Source organism: Phaethon aethereus, assembly GCF_964289735.1.
Source record: "Phaethon aethereus genome assembly, chromosome: 9".
Lineage (NCBI taxonomy): Eukaryota > Metazoa > Chordata > Aves > Phaethontiformes > Phaethontidae > Phaethon > Phaethon aethereus.
The window spans coordinates 7,098,258-7,119,383 of NC_138585.1; the positions used below are offsets into that span (position 1 = coordinate 7,098,258).

Genomic DNA, 21,126 nt, shown 5'->3' on the forward strand with positions numbered 1-21,126 from the left:
CCACATATTCTTGCACCATGGGCTTAAAAATTGCAGGCTTTCCATACAAGTTTTGACATCCTCAAGTCAATTGATTTTAGTAACTAGTCCATGTAGTGTTTCAGAGTCTGTCTTCTGGAATTTGAGAAGCTCTTTGCGTTCTCCTCAGTAGAGAAATCCCTTGGACTACCAGGATCCAAACACTAGTCACAGCCCTTGTCCTCCAGGATAACTAGGAAGCTCTTCCCATAATGATATCTTTTTGCTGTAGTTTGTCTTTCTGAAAACATTAGAAGTCTCTAACCGCTTCTAAACCTGGTGTAAAGGAGCAGCAAGCGCAGGGCTACTCCCTAAAGGAAGGCAAGCCAGGACCAATTGCAATAACAGACCTGGCAAAGCCTTCATCACCAAGGGCCAACCCCTCACCCAACTGAGACTAGCAGGGCAGACTCAGAGTTTGGTGGCCACGTTCAGCCAAGAGCCCAGATCCTCAGGGGTGTTCATGGTGAGGAGGCAGGTCCCAGGAAGTCAAACCATAAATGAATTAGGATCAGGTCACTGGGCAGGTCCATAGTGACGAGGCCAGCCTGTCGAACCAGGGAGCCAGTCCATGGGTTGACGTCTGGATAAAGGGACCCTATAGCCAGAGCTGTGGCTGAGCTAGAGACCAGCAGCCCTACAGCATCATAGCTCAGGCCAAGACTGAAGTGCTGGGGCTGAGCTTAAATAGAGCTCCTGGCCCGTGGGTACAAATGGAGGCCCGGGGTGAGGCTCATTAGGGCTTATTAGTGCACTTGGGGCTCTGACACCCAGTTTGCTGCAGGAAAAATTATTATTCAAATACAACCTCACAACAAATAATAGTTTAATCTATGCTGCTGCTTCCTGTTTTTTAGATTCTTATATGTTTATTTTACATAATTAGGCACCATTAGGACTTGGGGTTTTATCACTCAATGGGAGTATTCAGTGTCACTAGTTCAGGCACAACTGCTGTTCCATTATGGTTCCCTAACTCCTGCAACAGCAGACTTTACCACTATCCTGCAGTAGTCCAAATTTCTGTCTCTCTCTTTTTTGTTGTTTTTTAAACTATCAGCATGCTGCAGAAAGAAAAGGTATGTGTGGATGTTTCTTTATGCTTATGAGATCTGCATTCAAATCTCCTAGCGAACCATGGTGCCTTAGCCGGGCTTTGGAAGTTAGTTTGAGTCTTCTCTTTGCTATGGAGAGGCTTTAACTGGGTCAGACTTTCTGATTATCATTTCCTTAACAAATCACTCATCATATTTAACATGTTTAAATTTGTTTGTGGCATCAGATATACAGTCCTATCATTTGTATGTTACTAGCTTGTAGGTTAGCTGTCAAACCTAGAAATGTTTATTAGTTTGGGGTTTTTTATATTTTGTTGTATGACTAGTGGTGCTGGAGGTGAAATGATCGTTTCTCCCTTTAAAAAAATGAACAGAACTTTAAAGATTATTTTGCAGTGCTGATTAAAAAGGTTAATACTTTATGTATACATATGTATGCATGTGCACGCCTATATGTATTCATACATATGTATGTACATATGTATATTATACACATATATGCTAATTTAAAAATAGGGGGAAGTATAATTTAATTTAAAATATCCTAAATGGTACTTACGTGTGTTATTCATGGTATTTGTGTTTCTTATTAAACACAAAGAAGCATGATCCTAGCTGATACGTAAAACTTGTTTCATTTTTGGCATAATTTCTACCAAAGTTCCCTAGCACAATACATGTCTGCTAGCACTGGTAGGAGCTGTGGCAATCCTTGTAAAGCTACATACTTGTTTCCCAAGAGAAAAAGCATTTTCTTCTGTCAGTGCTGACTGCTTGACCCTTTAAAATGTAGCAAATTGTTTTTAGAAAATTATATTCTGGGCAGCACACAGTGACATTGATGGATCCTGGAAGTAGCATTCTGCTGATGCTTACTAGCTGATTTGGGGCCAGTTAACTTGGGGACACCCTACCGAATTCACTCCTTTGTAAAATAACCTATTTCACAAATAGGAAACTGCTTAGACAACCTGAGCAGACCTGATTATTTCGAGTAGTTCAGGATCTTCACAGAAACAAAGGTATTTTAAGAAAGAGCCAGGCATACATGCACTACCAGTCTTTTTTCTAACCTTCCTTCTGAGATGACAAGGCATAGCAGATGATCCATTTTAACATTAAAGATATCCTTTAAAATTAAAATAATAATGTTAACTCAATTTTGTTCACCTGTAACATGTGTCAAGAAAGAGCATTCAGAATTTCTTGAAAGGTCTGTTGCAAGACTATTTCCTTTTTTGCAAGTAAAAATTTTCCTTTTTCAGAAGTTTTGAGGAACATTAATCAGGAAATGGGGCAGTGAAACAGATAAGGTGATTGCTTTGTGTATCTTGGGGTTTTGGTGGTTTTTTTTTTTTTTTCCAAATGGGAACTTAAAATCCTTTGAAATGTTTGGTCATTTGGGTTTTTTAGTTTGGCACAATTTGTAAGTCCATAAATATAGAGAGAATGCTGCTCAAGAGAAAATGTGTCATAACTATTACCCTGCGTCTGTTCCGCAAAAAAAAAAATCCTTTATCTTTAGTTCAACATAGAAATTCAAGTACTAAAGTGTGTTCATTTTGGAAATGTCTTACAGCCATTGATCTTTCACATGTGGAGTACAGCAGGTATTTATTGATGTGACTGTGGCATATGATATTTTGGCAGCATGTGGACTTTCCAGTAAATTCATGGTGTTGAAAGAAGATTGTAGTTTTGTGAGGACAGTGCTCTGTTCTTCCAAATATCATGGTACAGCACCTAGGGATGCCTGTCTGCTGTTTTTAAGATACAGGGAGTTTCATAAGTCATGAAAATAAGTGTACTTTTGGCAAATCTACAGAGACATTTCTGATCTTGTTTGAAATGCTTTGTGTATACTGATACTTCTATTTATCCTAGATTGTTTCAGATTTTCAAATGAATAGAGACAAAAATGTTTAATAAAAAAAATACTTCAGCAAAGCTGTGAGGTGTATGTTTAAAAAAAAAAAAAAAGGCAGCAGAATAACCTTTAGCCAAGTATCCAGCCTACATAGATAGGACAGATGTGAAGATGCTGTAGAGCAAACAGATCTACCAATTACATTGCTCTGGGAACCTTATGTTCCAGCTATTATGTAGAAATGCTGCAGACACTCACTAATAGCACTACATAAATTTTATCTTACGTTTAGCTGCCAGAACGCACATCTTCAGTCCAACATGAGAGAAGTTTTGCATTTCACTGGCATAGTAGGAGTTGTGTTGCAGTTCTCTCTAATTACCTTGCCATCATTTTTAGTGTCGTGAGGTGGAATCAAAGTTCATGGCCACACACATGAAGGAGGAGACATACCTCCTTTGCACATGTGAGTGCCATACTCCTTCAAGGAAAAATGAGATTAAGTCATTCTTAGTGTCATCAAGCATTGGAAATGAATTAAAATATAATACATGGATCACAAGAAAAGAGTCTTATGTACAAAACTTTTAAGTGTAGAGATCAAGGAAAGTCTTTACATTATCCTTCTGTTGAAAGGAGAATTTCTTTAGTGCATTGGGATTTACTTTTAAAGGCTCAGGCTGTCACTGAAGTTTGATCCATTTTTATCTGGGAATAGTTTATCTCTGAGATCAAGATGCAAGTTTATATAGTTGTTTTATAATCTATGAAATCTGAACCACAAACTTGACATTGTGATAGTTACACTCTAATGTTATGTTGTAGGTATAATCCATCTGGGGCTGTCTTATATTTTCTGGAAGAGCTTTATACCACAACTGGCAAGCAAAAGCCTGTTGAATTAAAAAATCCAAACAAAGGCTGTCTTCTGTGGGACTAAACAAGGGCTAGTTTTATTCAAGCTTTTCCCATGGGATTACTGGGCAGGCAGTGCTTACCTTTCTAACTTTGCACTATAATGTGGTGGTGGTGCATGACAGTTTGTGTCAAAGGAAGAACCATGCGGGATGAGGTTAGCTAACATAGTGCAACCTACCATTTCCGATGGGATTGTGTATCTTTTGACTTGTTGCATAACCCGAGACATGAGTCACGTTTTAAGATATAGTTTTTAAATATCTGAAGTTCAGAAGCTTTTGTAGACTCGGGTTACATAAGACTCTTCCTCGGAGTCAGTTCTAGAGGAATCGAAAAAGTGCCACCACATTCCTGAGGGGAAGGTGCTGATCTGTTGAATGTGTCCAGTACAGGATGTTATTCTGGGAGAAAGAAAAATAACAATCTTCACCAAAATTAAATGAACAGGTTTTTCTCACAATAAGCTCTTCACGCTACCACCACGTCTTGTTGCTCGTTCTAACTCTTTCCAACATTACTAACTTTACTGGTGGTGAAATACAGAGGGTGCTGGCCTCAGCTGCAACACCTCTGCAGTGCTGAAATGCCTTGGGGGGAGGTACTATATAAAGAAGCCAGTTGATTTATGTCAGGACTATTGCTACCTTTAAAGAACTGTCCTGCTATCACAGGATTGTATCATGCTCCAGTATTGCCTTGTGCCTGCCTGGGAATGCCTTCTGCACAGAGAGGGCCTCCTTGGCGGGCTTCCGAAGTCTGCACTAAGTCAGTGAAAGAAGTGCTGGTGGGATTTAGGGTGAGTATTGGTCTATGATTCTGCAGGGGCCAAGGTACAAAGACGCAGGCTTGAGTCTAGTTGATGCTTTACAATTTAGAGCTGAGATAAATGCAGATGATTTGGAACATTCAGGGTTTATGATCTCTGGGTATAAATTGCCATTTCTGCCAAGTTGAAAGGTAATACTGTGAAACAAAACACCTCTTCCAATCCAAGGGACATTCATGCGGCAGAAACAGAGGTCTTCCATTATTCTTCCTTGTGAGTAGTGGCATTTTATATAGCCTGTTTTTTATAAGACATTCTTCATATAACCGGTGGTGAGTGTGCAGTCGCAGATATGTTAGTTAATAATTCAGTCACATCTCCCATACGCTAATGAATGTTTTGCATGAGTTCCAGTTAATTTGATATAGCTGAGAAATGAAAACATGACTGAAACCTGAAAGCTGCTGAGATAGTCAGAAATGTTTCAGATACACATAGGACTCTTTATGTTTCCTTTTGGGTAGAGTCAATAATTCATATATTACTAGCTTGCATAAAAAATAGCAAATTATTTTATTTTACCTGAAGTATCTGAAAGAACTTGCTATTCTTGTTCGACTGGAAAAATGTTATCCTTGAGTTTCTGGAATGGATAGGGAACAGAAATCTATTATTGTAATGATGTACCTTATACGATACTTGAAATTCTAAGGGAACTGTTTAAATTGACAACTGCAGACAAATTATGCAATAGTGCAGATCAAATCTAACTTAATATGGAATGAATGGGCTGATTATTATTACCTGAAAATTACTACTAAAATAGCAACTCAACTGATGTGTGCACAGGCAATAAAGTACTCATAGTTGTCTTTTAGTGTACAAGCCCTAAAGATTTTAGTAAAAACAGATATTAAACATACTTTCAGAATATTCCAGGAAGTCTCAGCTTCCTCTTGAGAACAAAATGCTATGTGATTACCATTTGGATTAAAAGTCAAGAAAATCTGAGAATTTTGAAATGCAGACCAGTGACTGTCAACATCCTGTCGTCTTTGTCTGGACTCTGGACTAACTGCTCTACATTTCAAAATGTTTGCAGGGACTTTCAGATTTTCTTGTAAATTTTTAATCCACTTTAAGATGGTGGGAAAGAGCACCTTTTTTCAAGCTTTCTGAAAATTAGGTCTGTTGAAAAACACCATATTCTTTCACCTACTAGATGCATATGTATTTATATATATTAAAAATTTACTTTTCCTTCCACTGATATTTAGAAAGAATGTCTCTGTCCATTTGCTTTATGAGATTTCATTGACTGCCAGGACCTAGAATTTTTCCATTTATGGAGTCCTCTTTTACCTAGGACTAAAAAAAGTCAGAGAAACTTCAGTTGTGTATACAAGAGTACTTCTTTTGACAGTTTTCTAGATACACAGATGTACACATTAGGTAGCAGAGTTGAATAGTTTTGTGACTTCAAAATAATTAACTATTTGCATCTCTGTATTAATGTGGTATTCTTATTTATGTTGCATGGTAACTTGGCTGGAGTTGGCTAAAATGTGTGAGAAAGATATGAACCTGTTAGAGCACATCCAGAGGAGGCCACAAAAATGGCCAAAGGGCCATTCTCTCCTATGAAGAAAGGCTGAGAGAGTTGGGGCTGTTCATCCTGGAGAAGGGAAGGAGACCTTACTGCAGCCTTTCAGTACATAAAGGGGGCTTATAGTAAAGACAGAGAGAAACTTTTTGCAGAGGAGTGACAGGACAAGAGGTAACAATTTTAAACTGAAAGAGGATAGATTTAGATTTGATATAAGGAAGAAACTCTTTACTCTAAGGATGGTGAGACACTGGAACAGGTTGCTCAGAGGTGTGGATGCCCCATCACTGGAAGTATTCAAGGTCAGATTCAATGGGGCTTTGAGCAACCTGATCTAGTGAAAGATGTCCCTGCCTATGGCAGGGGGGTTGGACTAAGTGATCTTTGAAGGTCCCTTCCAACCCAAACCATTCTATGATTCTATGAAAATACGAGCTGTAAAGATAACTGAAATACATGTTTTTAATTAAAGCTGCCCGTTTGGGTTTTCTCTGAAGCAGGTTGCAAACACCATAATTAATTGAATTTAAAAATGAAATGCTTCAGTTGAGAAGCATAGTGGTATGTACAGCATGTCCAGGTGGCTGCCTAAGGCAGGTGATTGTTTAAACATTGTGGGCTGTGAGACATCTGCGTAAGTATAACCGCAGATTAGTCAGATCTGGCTGAAAGTGTCAGTAGTCCTTTCAGCTGTAACTTTCTCTCATTAATACTTCACAAAATTAGTAAGACATTTGAAGGCAAGAAGTGGCACTACAGATGTGTTATATTAGCTTTTGGTCACAGGCCAGTGAGACTGATCTATATAGCCTGGTCCTTGGAGATACTTGTTCTGAATCACAAAACTACGGAATCTGACCAGATTCAGTGCAGCAGCCAGCCTCATCCCTGCAGAGCTAACTTGTAGTCTGTCACAGGGACATGGACATTGGAGTTCCAGACTGACACCAATTAGCACTTCTTGTCAGTATATGTATGTACCCCGTGCTTGTGTGACTCTAGCAGCAGTAGTATTACTTAATTGAGCCTGACACTCTTTTACAAAAAGGGGCAAACCCCAATTTTTTAGAACAGTAACTTATTGATGCCAAGTTTAAAAACGTTTATTTTTGTCTTAGTGACCTTTGAGAACAATATGTCACAGAATCACAGAATCATTAAGGTTGGAAAAGACCTTTGTCATTTAAAATTATATAACTCTTTCCCTTTTTTTAATCACTCTTGGATCTTTTTGTTGTTTTTTTTCCAGACTGGAACAAACGGATAGAATACAAACCCGGTTCTGGCAGCATACCTTTGTTTCCCAGCATTCATCTAGAAACGTGTGATGGACCAGTTTCCTCAATACATACCACTGTTGAATTACAGACCAATTACATTGGAAAGGGCTGTGATCGTGAAACTTACTCAGAAAAATCTCTGCAGAAATTATGTGGTATGAATATGGCTTTCAGTTTATATAATACTCATATTTTTCCAGATAAATCACCTGTTCCTTGTCACCTGTAAGCATGCAATTCGTGGATGTAGCTCAGCTGGTTCACTTTGGATTGTAGCAATGAAAATTAAGGGAATGGTGATATTTGACTGGTGCTCCACTCTTCCATTTTTTTTCACTCTTTTTCATACCTTCTCCCTGTTTTATTTTAATTTTTTTCTCTGCTGCTTGTTGTTTTTTTTTTTTCTCTTTCCTCATTCCACCTATTCCTCACTCTTTCTTCCGTCTGCTACTAATATTGGTGTGACAGTGTAGTGAGATTTCAGGTATAGATTTGCCATCATAGGAAGACCGTAGAATTTGATAAGAATTGAATCTTCATTTTGTGTTTCAGTCTTCCTGACTCAGCTTTCTGTTCTGCTGCTAAGTACTGTGCCAGAGTAAAAATAAACAAAAAGTAAAGGAACATTTGGGGGGAATCATTTAAGCAAAAATATTTAAGAAACATGAATTTCAGAAAACAGGTATCCTGGTGGAGAAAGGTTTCCTAATTATTTTCTTCCCTTTTCCTGCTTTTTGATAACTTGGTCTAAAAGATACAAATTAATTTTGAAATGTAGATTAAATACTTGAGGATACAATTGTATTTTCGAGACTTTAAGATTATGTATATGGCAAAGCAATGGCCACATATTAAGCCCTTTCTCTTTTGCCTTTTGAGATCTGCTGTCTCTCTTCCTCCTCTAAAATCCTGTCTTAGAATCCTCATCTGAAGCCCTGATGATGTGGAACATTGATTCTCGTCTTCTCCAAAATGTCTCTTTACCTGGCTCCTGTCTGAGCTACAGTTGCAAATGTACCATGTTTTTCCATTTAAATGCATGTGTATTGGTTTGGAGTGCTCTGGTGTATGGCTTACATTTGCTTTGATAACCACACAACCGTGTTGCAGGTATGTTAAGATCAATACACTAACCTTTAAGAAATCGTTTTGTAAACAAAAGCCGCTGTTACTAAATTATTAAAAACGGAGAGCCAGTTCCCAGGCAAAAATAGTTTGCAGTTACTATTACCAGTTACCTGTGGATACTGGGAAAGTGAGGGAAAGGTGAGTGGGAGTCCTAGCATTCTCTTAAAATCTCAGTATTTTCAACCTGAAAATTGCTTAGTTAAGTTTACAGAAATAATCATCATTTTAATCCTTTATCTCTGTCGAACTGACTGGGATCCTAGAAAAGCAGGATAAAACCCACGCAAACAGTGTGTATCTTCATCATGTTACTGACACTAAAACTGAGAGGTTGAGCAAGGCTATGTGACTTATCGGGGACTTGATTTCATAAAATACTAGCATTTTAATAAAAATAAATATTTTACAGCTAAAGTCAAGTACTTTTGCCTCCTCTCAGAACCTGTGTTGGCAGTGAAAAGAATGTTGCTTTATGTCTGTTACAGACTTGAACTGCAAGTGGCACAATCACTCAGAGCAGATCACTTTCCCCCGGCGGAAAGGGACCTGGGGGTGCTGGTTGACACCTGGCTGAATATGAGCCGGCAGTGTGCCCAGGTGGCCAAGAAGGCCAACAGCATCCTGGCCTGTATCAGGAATAGTGTGGCCAGCAGGAGTAGGGAAGTGATTGTGCCCCTGTACTCGGCACTGGTGAGGCCGCACCTTGAATACTATGTTCAGTTTTGGGCCCCTCACTACAAGAAGGATGTTGAGGTGCTGGAGCGTGTCCAGAGAAGGGCAACGAAGCTGGTGAGGGGTCTGGAGCACATGTCTTATGAGGAGCGGCTGAGGGAACTGGGGTTGTTTAGTCTGGAGAAGAGGAGGCTGAGGGGAGACCTTATCGCTCTCTACAACTACCTGAAAGGGGGTTGTGGCGACGAGGATGTTGGTCTCTTCTCCCAAGTAACTAGTGATAGGACAAGAGGAAATGGCCTTAAGTTGCGCCAGGGGAGGTTTAGATTGGATATTAGGAAAAATTTCTTCACTGAGAGGGTGGTCAGGCATTGGAACAGGCTGCCCAGGGAGGTGATGGAGTCGCCATCCCTGGAAGTGTTCAAAAAACATGTGGATGTGGCGCTTCAGGACATGGTTTAGGGGACATGGTGGTTCTGGATTAATGGTTGGACTTGATGATCTTAAAGGTCCTTTCCAACCTAGTGATTCTGTGATTCTGTGACTACACACAAGATCTAAACCACCAGATGATTACATTGACATAAAACACTAACAGCAACTATATCGAACGATATTATCATTTTAAGTGTAGGACTGTTGTCTGCACCACAAGTAGGCCTATGCTGGTGAAAAGCAGAATGATCAAAAACATTTCAGCATGTCTGTCAGTGCCACTGTAGTAGTTGCAGGCAGCCTTTGAGCTGGTGGACGGATGCACTGTCTAACAGTACTGCTGAACTTCCAGTTTTTACTCAGCACATCCATGAAAGAACAGAATGTAAAGCACTTGAGAAAACAGACAGAATGTAAAAAGTACGTGTAAATGGGATAAAAATTCTCACTGCTGAAAGAATTTTTTTTTTTCCCCCAAGGTTTCCATATCTTTATAGAGAAGAACAGGTAGGGTAGAAACTTCTAATAGGACTTCGATAAAAAGGTTGTAAATGATAATGAACTTTACATCAGAACTGCATTTGGACTGGCTTACACTTTGGTATTTAGTATTCATTACCACCCTTAATGTAGAGAGAACTCTTATGAAAGCAGGTTAAATTATTTCTGGAAATCGGTTTTCTCCCAGAAATGACCTTATTGTATCTAATGGTTGGATGAATAAATTCTTTGAAAAGGAAGAAAACCCTGAATTTTTTTCTACTAGTACAACACTGCGATTGCAGAGAGTGCAAAACTGAGCAATCACAGACAAATATTCATTTGTGCCATATAAAATGCAAGATTGTATCACTGTAAGTAAGGACCCAGTTTATAAATCCTGTGCTGAATCAGAGTTTAACAAGCAATATGAGACACTTCCATCTTGGAGTTTTCCCACAGATTCGTTCTAGTGGAGAAAATAGATCATTCCAAATTTTTATGGCCAGAGTAGTTAGAGCGAGGGATGAAGCAGCTTCTTTGAGCCCATTATTTACTTGATATAAGCATGTGCCCATTTAAAAATGTATTTCCTTTGATATACACCATGGTGCAAGCAATTTCTGTTCCTTCTGTAAGTTTAAAAAACTACCATAAAAATTAACACAAAAGGAAATTGATTGAGAAGATTATGGTTTTACTCGTGTCCTGCGCAAGTAATTTTCTTTTTTAGTGTCTTGAGTTAAAAAAAAAGAGAGAGAGTTTATCACAAATTGTGCACCTGGATAAACTGAGTTTGATGTATTCCTGCTGATAACATCTGTGTATTAAGCAATGCAATGTGGTGTATTATCCAGAATGACAATGTACAAAATAAATACACTTTGTCTCTGTGCTCAAATTCTAAATATTTAGGTGTTAGGTTTGATATTAATATCACTTCAAAATAATCTCATTTTACAGTGATAAATTTTGGAGAATTCTCTAAGAAATTCAGTTACTGAATGATATGAATGTTTTTATATCATTACTATAATACTTTTTTAAAAAAACATAGGATACAACTCCACACATTCTTGACTTAACATTCTACACTCCTGCAGAGAGTTGGGATCTTTTTTCTCTCCTTGGCCGCCGAAGGAGGGTGGGATATCTTACTAGTGTGGGATTCTTTATGCAGTTGGACTTTGTTTACCATATTCTTACTTGGCAAAGCATCAGCAAGAATACAAAGCTTGTTTGTGCTTTTTACTCTGGGGAGCATACTTTCTGCTAAATGCTATCTTTCACCAGCTACGTAAAGGCTCTGGGTAGCTCATTACATGTTTTTAAAAGTGCCTGAGAATTGTTACGCTGTGAGAAAACACACAGCTGTAAAGAACTGTGCTATTTTATCAGATCCTGGCACTACAGTGTTTTCCATTTCTGTGGGGTTTGTTGTTTGTTTTGTTTTGGTGTCCCGTCCCCCGCCCCCCCGAATTCTAACAAATACTGTATAGCTGGGGACCACTTTGTTAATAATTTACTTTTGGGTTGGGGCTAACTTGAATTGTGAGTACTACTTAAAAGGCTTAGATCTATCATTAGACAAGAACACAGGGAGTCACAACCATCTTGTATCTGCCAGAAGCTGGCATTAAAGTGTATTATCTGTTTTAGGGCAAATACTCTATATGTACTGACATTCATACCAACCTTGTTGTGACTATCCATGGCTGTCTACTGGGCATTAGGTGACTTGTCATGTCATGATGTGCATTCATCCCTACCGTACTGTATTTTGCAGCACATCATCCCCACATACCATGTATCTCCATGCTGTTAGGGAGGGAAGATGTAAAGTTTCCCAGCTGGATGTAGAGAGTTTGGTTTTAATCTTAGCAGTTCTGAAAATAACTGAAGAAACATCATTAATGAATTTTAGAAAATAATGAGAATTTTCAAGAAAGGTAACTTTAAAATATTTTCTGTTTCTTTTCTGTGCAATACATTTAATCTAGAGAACTCTTACTGGTTTACTATGGTCAGTATTATATAATATGTATGGGATTTGACAGTGAAGCTTGTAGGACCATTTGGATAATAAAAATAATCTAAAGAGTGTGAATCAGAACCCTGGCCTATATTAAATTAATCTTCACAGCTTTTTCATTAGTCTCTCATCATGTTTTTAATTATATATCATTTGCAGGAGCTTCCTCAGGTGCCATTGACCTGTTACCATCTCCCAGTGCAACAACTAACTGGACAGCTGGGCTTCTCATGGATAACAATGACATGATTTTTAAATTTGATGGAAAGCAAGGAGCCAAAATCCCAGATGGAATAGTCCCGAAGAATTTAACTGATCAATTCACCATCAGTCTGTGGATGAAACATGGACCTAGTCCAGGATTAAGAGCTGAGAAAGAGACTATTCTCTGCAACTCTGACAAGACAGGCGAGTCTGTGCATTGAAAAAATGTTTGGCAAAGGACATAACAAAATTAGTAGAGTGTTACTGTCTGTCCTCAGTTAATTTGCTCTGAAAAAAAAAGGTTACTAAGCTCAGATGGTGCCACTGTAAGCACTGCTGACTTGATAGGTTTATTGAGGGGACTGATGCCTACCTAAGTTTCAAGCACTGGTTCTCTTGGATAATCTCTGTGAACGTATCTGTAGATTTTATAGGAATTGGTTGATAAAATAATTAAATTAGTTTTAATCTTTTTATTATTTAGATTAGGAAAACCAGTTCTAATTCTTCATTGAAACTAGTTAGATCAAATATTGATTTGGATTTTATTTATTAATTTCGACGTAACACTTCCTTAAGCAAAACTAATAGGGCGTAATTCAGGAAGATGCTTACTGTATGTGGCTTTCCTAAGAACCATAATGGCCCGTGGTATTAAGAAAAGTCAATTCTTTTGGCGTTTTTGTTTGGTTGTCTTTTGTCTTTTAGGTGTATATTGCTTTCAAACACATTCACCTAAAAAAAGTGTTGATAGTTCAGATCACTGATCTTACTGGTCTCTCCTTTCAGAGATGAACAGACACCACTATGCCCTGTACGTGCACAACTGCCGATTAGTATTTCTGTTGCGCAAAGACTTTGATCAGGCTGACACCTTTCGTCCTGCGGAGTTCCACTGGAAACTGGATCAGGTATCTGTGATTTTCTCTTAGCTGTAGCCCATCCTTTTCTCCATCCCCTTTCGAAATCGTGGAGAAAAACCCAAATCCTAGCATAACTGCTTTGGGAAATCACAAATCTATTGCAATTATCTTGCAGCTTGTGTTATGACTCTGGGATCCATATAAAATGAGATATATGAGTTAACTTGGTTGAGTCGTTTTATACAGTAAGTAGACATTTATATCCTTCAGCAATGGATAGAGGCATGATATTGCATGAAGTTCCCTAAAAGTTTTCCACTTATCATTAAAAAAATCTACTTTATCAGCACAATGGAAGTGATGGAAACCTTTTCAATAAAGAGTATGCTGACACACAGAAAGGCATTCGGAATATATTGTGAATCTAATCTGCAGACTTCTACTTTCATCTGCTGTGCTGTATGTAATTTCTGCCTATTATGAAAAGTATATCACAAGGAAATTATCATTAAAGAGATAAGAGTTGCCTTTCATAGATTTATTAATTCCAAGCAGGATAAGGATCATTTGGATGAAAGACGGACTTCAGCAAAGTACTATTTTCTCAAAGTAAGTTTCTTCATGTCTTTAAGTCCAAACTATGACAGATATAGACACAGGAATGGTTACTTTCCTAATTCACCTTCAAAATGCGTATAAAGAGATGATCTTTGATTATCAAATGAATGTGGTAAGAAACCGTGATGATCATAGCGCTTGCTTTTCATTTCCATTAACCAGTTTGGAATCACTTTCTGCTGTACTTGATATGAAATCTTACAGTCTAGAAAGGGGAAAAATTAAGTTAAATCATATTGAACATTACAAATCATGGGTAACTGATGTCACCTCCACTAACGCTGTTCTGAGTGATGAAGACGGATTTGTATTACTAAACTGTATACTAAGCATCTAGATTAATGACAAAACGAAGTTTATGTGAAGTATGTTGACTTTGAAAGTTGAATGCAATCAACTTCTCTTCTATATCCTTACAATGCAAAAGGACCAATGTCCTCTCAATAAATGACATTTGTGTGTAACTCTTGTAACTTAGCCATGACAAAATGCTGGAAAATGTACTGTCAAAAGATAATTTTCCATTGACGGGGGATGTATTCGATTGTGTGAAAGAACTTTTTCACCTCTATTGCCATCTACAGTTACTTTACTCTTACTCTACTTTCTCCACATCATTTCCATACTTTTAAAAACATAGACAGGAAAAATAGCATAAACTGGAAAGTACAGGAACACCAACATCTTTCTGAATTTTTTTTCTTTCTTATATCACAAAAAAGACAGTGTATCCTGAACTACTGTTTTTTCATATCAAGCAGATTTTTGTGCGATTAGCCTTGCTCAGAACTTTGATTAGCATCCATGTTATTGATGAGCAACATATACTCTTTATATTTCTATTTTGACAGTATTATTTCTTTGCAGAAAGTGCTGCTCATCTCAGAAATCTCCTTCTGGATGGTCTGTTGATTTGGGAAGCATGTATGAATTTGAGTGTGCACTGTTTCAAAACACCGTGCTTAGAGTGTGTGTATCTAACTAGTTAAGTACAAGTGCTATTTTTTCTCTTAACAATGGATAAGGAATACCTCGTGCAAGTCTACAGATTTTATCTGAAATTAATAAAGCTAGGGGAGTTGCACCAGCAGATAACTTCTCACATCTTCATCTGACACTTAAGTAGAATCCCAAATATCTGGTGACAGGAACTCATTGTTTGTGATGTAAATCCTAGAGGAACCCAAAGATTTCAACTAGGGATGACTGAATAAGAAGTCCTTGGAGATATTCTGAGATTCAATTAATTGTACTTCGAGTTATGTTTCTGGAGAGAAGTTATTTTGTTGAAGCCATCTGAGCAAGAGCATATACTAAAAGAAGCCCAAAATAGTGCTTGACACGATAACGCTTTTCATTTCTACTGTTTGGTTGTAAACTGTATATTTAATTGACTGCCAATAATCATTTGTGTAACCTAAAATATGCTCCCAAATTGTAGCACTACAGAAAAGTTGAGCTGCAGTTGGGCACTGAAGGGAGAGCCTTCCTAACTACAACTGAAAACTCGTACATGCTGGAAACTAGAGATAGAAAAGATCATTTAGGTCACATCATTCATTTCCTTTCATTTAGCTACTGTCAATTGATTTCCACAGCATATTTTCAACTGCTCTTTCTAGCTGAAAAAGAATGTGAGATTAAAGTATAAATGAAGTTTGTTATGGGTTGCATGACCAGACTTCCATGATGATTAATTTATATTGTCATGGTGATACTGTTGTAAGTTTTGTCATGAAGGGACCTGGTAAAGATTGCTTCTTTACCTCTTCTTCAATGTTCCATCTGGTCTGTATGGTAGAGAAAATAAAACATATGTGAATAATGGGCTGGTAAGGAACTTGCATAGTTTTGAAGACAAAGCAATCAGAAATTGTCACTTGAAAGTAGTAAAGTTACTAGCTTCTAACTATATGCCTAGAGTGGTCTACCTTAGAAAGCACAGGATGTTTTAAAACCACATCAAAAAGCAAGTTAGCATCCTATTACAAACTCCTCTGCATCTCAGTGTGAAAAGAAGCTAGGGCTAGATTTTCAAAAGTAGATTAAGTGCTCTAGACAATTCTGAATATCCTACCAGTTGATTATTTGCATATTTAGACACTAAAATACTTCTGGAAATCTCACCTTCAGAACTGTTCATTCTGTAGTGGCATATCTTCAGATTCCTTGTTTTTTTTAAGAAAAGCGTAGGAATTAACTATTGTACAGTTTCTCAACGTCTGCGCTGCGCTGTGATATGCGGTGCTGTAGACGACATTGCATATATGGCTCTGGAAGACAGTTCAAGGGTTGGTACCAAGCACAGCCATACTGGAGTAAAATGTGGAAGAGTATTTTATTGATGAAGCTGGTTTATGATTGTGACAATAATCCATGGCTTGTTTTTGCTGAGAGGAATCTGGTGACCATGGAATAGGGTCAAGCATAAACTGGTGAAATCATTTATCACTCTTATTGCAGAGTAGTAAATTCTATTATGCCAGCTGCTTTGGGGGCTCTACCTAGTCCACAAGACTACTCATTCTTTCAAGGCACTGACCAAGAATGTGAGCTAACTGGCATTCCAAATTTAATTTAATTGTCTAGATCTCATTTCAGTGGCATGTGGGTACGGCACACGTCTTGGTTACAGACTCCATTCTTGGCTGAATGCAAGGAGTCGTGTAACATTTTATATAGCCACACCTGAACAGAACATCTGAAGCCTTGTGATAAAATGCAGCCATCATAAAACTGTCATGCATAGCAAGTGTCTGAAACCTCCACGTAGTAGTGGCTGCCAAGCTAGGTCTGGGAAGATTGTGTTTTTAAGTTAGTTCATAGACCTAAGGATTTATTTTCAGTGTGGCTTTCAGTGTATTTATCCCTATTTGTTACATTAAACTTAATCATAACCTGAGAGTGCCATAACCCTGGCCATATGTGCCTTTAGTATTGAACCGCTAACACATAAGTTGAGTATGACTGCCAAAAGTGCTAATAATCAGAGGTAACAGACTTTAAACCGAAGGTATCCTTGTTACTTATAAGAAACATGGGAAAAAAAGAAATTGATACAGTTTGCTTTTTTCCCCCACTTTCATCCTTTTGGAAATTAACCATCTTAGTCATAATAGAATCCATTAGTAGTAATTTGGAAGAAAAAGTACAGAAAGAATCATGTTAAAATCAATGTCAAATCTCTAATGCATGCTGGATAATAAAAACTGCATGGTTTTCCCAAACAGCTGCAATAGACACCCAAGTAGAGGTGGTTCCTTCCTTTTACTTATTCCCATTTCCTTGGAAGTGCAGGTGTTTCCTTTGTTTCAGAATCATGACCTTTTTTCTGAGTTTTCCATGCAAAGGTTTAAATTGAGTATCATCATGTGTTTGTCAAGTTTTTTATAATTTATTTTCTCATACTTAACTATAAGACATTCTTTAAACTTGAGCACCTATTGCAAAAAGTTTTGTCACTAAAGTCAGTAAAAGGCACCTAAATCATCATCTGATTGTCTCAAATGGGTAGGAACATAGATGTAGTTTGAAGTGAATTACTTAGGCAGACAAATATAAATTTGGGCCATCTAAGAATACATATGAAGTATAAAAACTGTTTCTTTGTTTTTCTTGGAAATCTATGATGATTTTAGGATTCCCTTTTATTGCGATGCTCATATGCCTATATGCTCGTCTTATAGATGTGTGACTGTTTTTAAGAAAATTATCAGATTGTATAGCCTCCTCTTAAACACAGGAAATAACTGCATATGGGATGGGTCTGGTAGGAGCCTGAGCTTTCTGAGCTCCGTACAGCACAAAAGAACCCTTGGAGAGTTCGTGAACTTCTTAACCTACATCTCTGGCCACATTTCCCTTCAGCCACTGGTGCGATGTCCAGCCTTGTCAAATTCTTGGATGCAAGTATACCAGGACTGCAAAAGACATCAGTTTATAATGAGATTATGGATATTAGAAACTGAGTTCTGTTGAAATCAGTGGGAAAATATTCATTGATTTTAACAAGTGCAGAATTTTACCCTAGAGATTAAAAAAAAAAAAAAAAATCACATCATCTCACTTCTTTTTCTTTCAATGCAAAGGTACTTCCAAAAGCACTTCAGGGAGCTCTGTTAGCAACTCTGTTGCAAAGGTTCAAGCTAGTGCCTGTTCCCCTCACTGTCACCCGCAGGAAAAACCTCATCTGAGCCTCGAATTTCTGCTATAAGGAGTGATAATTCTTGGGCGTTCCTCATTTCTGGTTAATACAGTGAGGACTCTCTCCCTCAATTTCTGTCTATTTTAACTGTTGTATTCTATACCCCCCAGAGAGTCAAAGTCAAAATAATAGTTTGAATAATGAACCGAGGCATTCAAGCCGTTGGTGACAGTGGAAAACATAACATTTAAATAGGACACTGCACAGTGTATTTCACACTCTGTTCATCACGGATATTACATTCCTCATACTAATATTGAGGATAGTCAAGCCAAGAGGTATTCTCCCTAAATCAACAGAATAGGAACACCGTTTTGAGTGGGAGAAGGGATCTTAGCCAGGGATGAACATTTTTTTCGTGTACTTGTTTTTATTCACAATGGGAAATTCTTTTCTGTTTTATACCCATGTTATCATCCTGAAAGCAGTCTTCCAGCCCACAGGCAAGATTGATATTGATCCCCTTAAAAAAACAGGGAATGCAGTGCATGATCTGGAGTCATTCTAAGTCAGCAAAAAATAGATAAACATGCAGAAAGTTATTGTTTCTTTTCTAAGATGACATAAATTGCTTTGAATAATCCAAAATAAGCCTGCAGTGCTTTTCATTGTGGAAAAGGCCCAAACAATTACTTTCATAATAGGAACTAGAGAAAGAGGTTTAGATAACTCTATGATGCATTCTATCTCTGTACGTACACATAGATGCTGAAGGATCAAGGCAAGGCCTCCATTTGTGTTTAACCACTTCACTGACCACACACAATAGGGTCTTCTACCTGTAGAAAGCAGTCTTGTCCAGTGGAGCCCTTTATTCCCATTTACTTTTTAAGATAAGCTACTACTGTGCAAGGACATGACAGAGCTGGAACTGACTTATGAAGAAACGTATGTTACATGATAAGAGGGTAAATGAAAGGGGTTTGGTATCTGGACCTTTTCTTAGTTAAATTAGCTATTTCCATTAAATTACAACATTTATGAGTGAAAGTTGTTCTTACATGTTGGATTTTGAGAAATGAGTTAGTTGTGTGCATCTAGTTTTGAGAAGGCGGTCATTCACATTATGAAAGTCCTATCTATGGAAAGTACATAGGATTCTCAGTCCTAGAGGGTTAAGGGTACACAGAGGAGATAGGGAGGTGCAAGCTTTCATCATCTCTGTGCACTGAATTTCACCTCTGGATAAAAGACCCCAGGCTTGTCAGTCCAATACTTTTCAACATGATGCCCTATTGAAAGTTAACTTTTTTGTAATGATAGAGTTTAGTTGTTAATTTTTACTTGAAGTTCATAAGGGTTCCTTATGCTCTTAATCACTTATTTTACGAATTTGTATGCAGACATGCACTGCTCTATGCATACGTCTTTAATAAACTACGGAAAGAAGTTAACGTGTTTTCCTACAGAGCCAGTAAGAGATGAATGAGTCATGCTAATCCTGCAAAACAGATTAAATAATTCCAGGATTCAGGGACTTAAAAAGTCTTTGCAGCATCCATGGCACCCCAAGTGTCGTACATTATAGTCCTATCTGTTCTGACACAGTTTATTTACCAGTTTCCATCTTTAAATGCTATTTTGATAATTTTTTATTCAGCATCTTACTTCAAAACAGCTTTTGCTAGCACAAAGACGAGTCAGCAGTGCTGATAAATGCTGAAAATATTCTTTGAGATGCTAATTGAAAGAAGATTGTTTAAGTTTTATTTTTAATGCAACTGCAATATCACTGCTCATAAAATCTTGACAAACAAATCACAGTGGCTGGCAAGAACTTGCTTTAGGACATACAAAAATTCCTTTGAGCCAGCCCTGAAGTATGCCCTATAAATTGGCCTGATTTTGTGCATTTCTGATTTCTGCAGTCCAACCCAGTGATAAATGCAGTAACTGCTCTGTGCTTCTGTAAAACTTCAATGACCCTTAAGGAGCAACCAAGCTGCCTGCAGAAAATATTTTATAATTTATCTATTTGCATTTACTTAACAATATTTGGCATGTTTCTGTGTATTTGTATTCTGTGTTTCACAGCCTTCTCATTTTTCTGACTGTGACAGTTTTATTATAACAGTATAGGGTTTTCAGAACTGTTTGTGCTGGCCTACTGTTCCCAAAAACTTAAGATCAGCTAGGCTGACTCTTCTGAAAATGACACCTATTATGTGTTGTCTGTCGGCTCTTACAAGAGCCCTTACCTAGGGAAGTTAGAACTGTTGCAACCAGCAAGGCCTTTAGACCCCGAGACACCCATTTTTCAATCAAATCAAGGAGGGGGGAAGGGGACCAAACAAACAGGAAAGAAATTCTGTATGGAATTAAAAAGAATTTAAAACAGGTTATAGCACCATGAAATCATGAGAAGTATTATGCTCTTAAAATGTACTGTGGGAAAGCCCCCAAATCCAAATCAATTTAATTTCTTAGATAGAGAATATCTTGGTACGGAGTTATTAATATGCCTAAACAAGCTCGATTAAATTGTCTGTTCACTTGCCTTGTTTCTGCAGTACTCTGGGGACACTAGAAATAGGAAGTCTAGAACAGAAATTCCCAATCAAGCTGTGCATGTGAAGGTGAATAGTCACATTTGTTTTCTTATTTATTGGCTATTTTTAATATTTATGTTTTACGCTGTCTCTGATTTATCAGTTATGCCACCAGACTTTGTACAAAACATGCAGAAACTGTTTCGAAAATGTTGCTGAAGAGCAAGATCTGTTACTTGGGCAATTTCCTAGGGCCTCTATGTTGTTTACCTTTCAAGAAAAGCAGGTTGGCTTTGGAGCATTCAAGCAGGGTTTGAATTTTACAAAGGTAGGACTGACATCTTTATCCTTCCAAATGCAGGATAGGAGATAAATAGCATGTGTTATCAATAAATATAAATTCATTTATCTACATGCATGAGCTGTTTATTCCAGCCTTGGAGCCATGGTTTCTGGATGTCCGCAGTTCAGGAAGAAAGCATGGTGTT

General features: G+C 37.8%; 1 protein-coding gene across 1 annotated transcript in view; it reads left to right on the forward strand.

Annotated features, from left to right (window-relative positions):
• Positions 1-21,126, forward strand: part of CLSTN2 (calsyntenin 2) — a gene marked incomplete at its 3' end in the record, with an annotated part of 384,651 nt that overhangs the window by 314,037 nt on the left and 49,488 nt on the right. Inside the window, exons 6-8 of the mRNA XM_082003800.1 lie at positions 7,483-7,668; positions 12,420-12,668; positions 13,254-13,375. Of these exons, the coding sequence (XP_081859926.1) occupies positions 7,483-7,668; positions 12,420-12,668; positions 13,254-13,375 (557 nt within the window). The remainder of the gene's footprint in view (positions 1-7,482; positions 7,669-12,419; positions 12,669-13,253; positions 13,376-21,126) is intronic.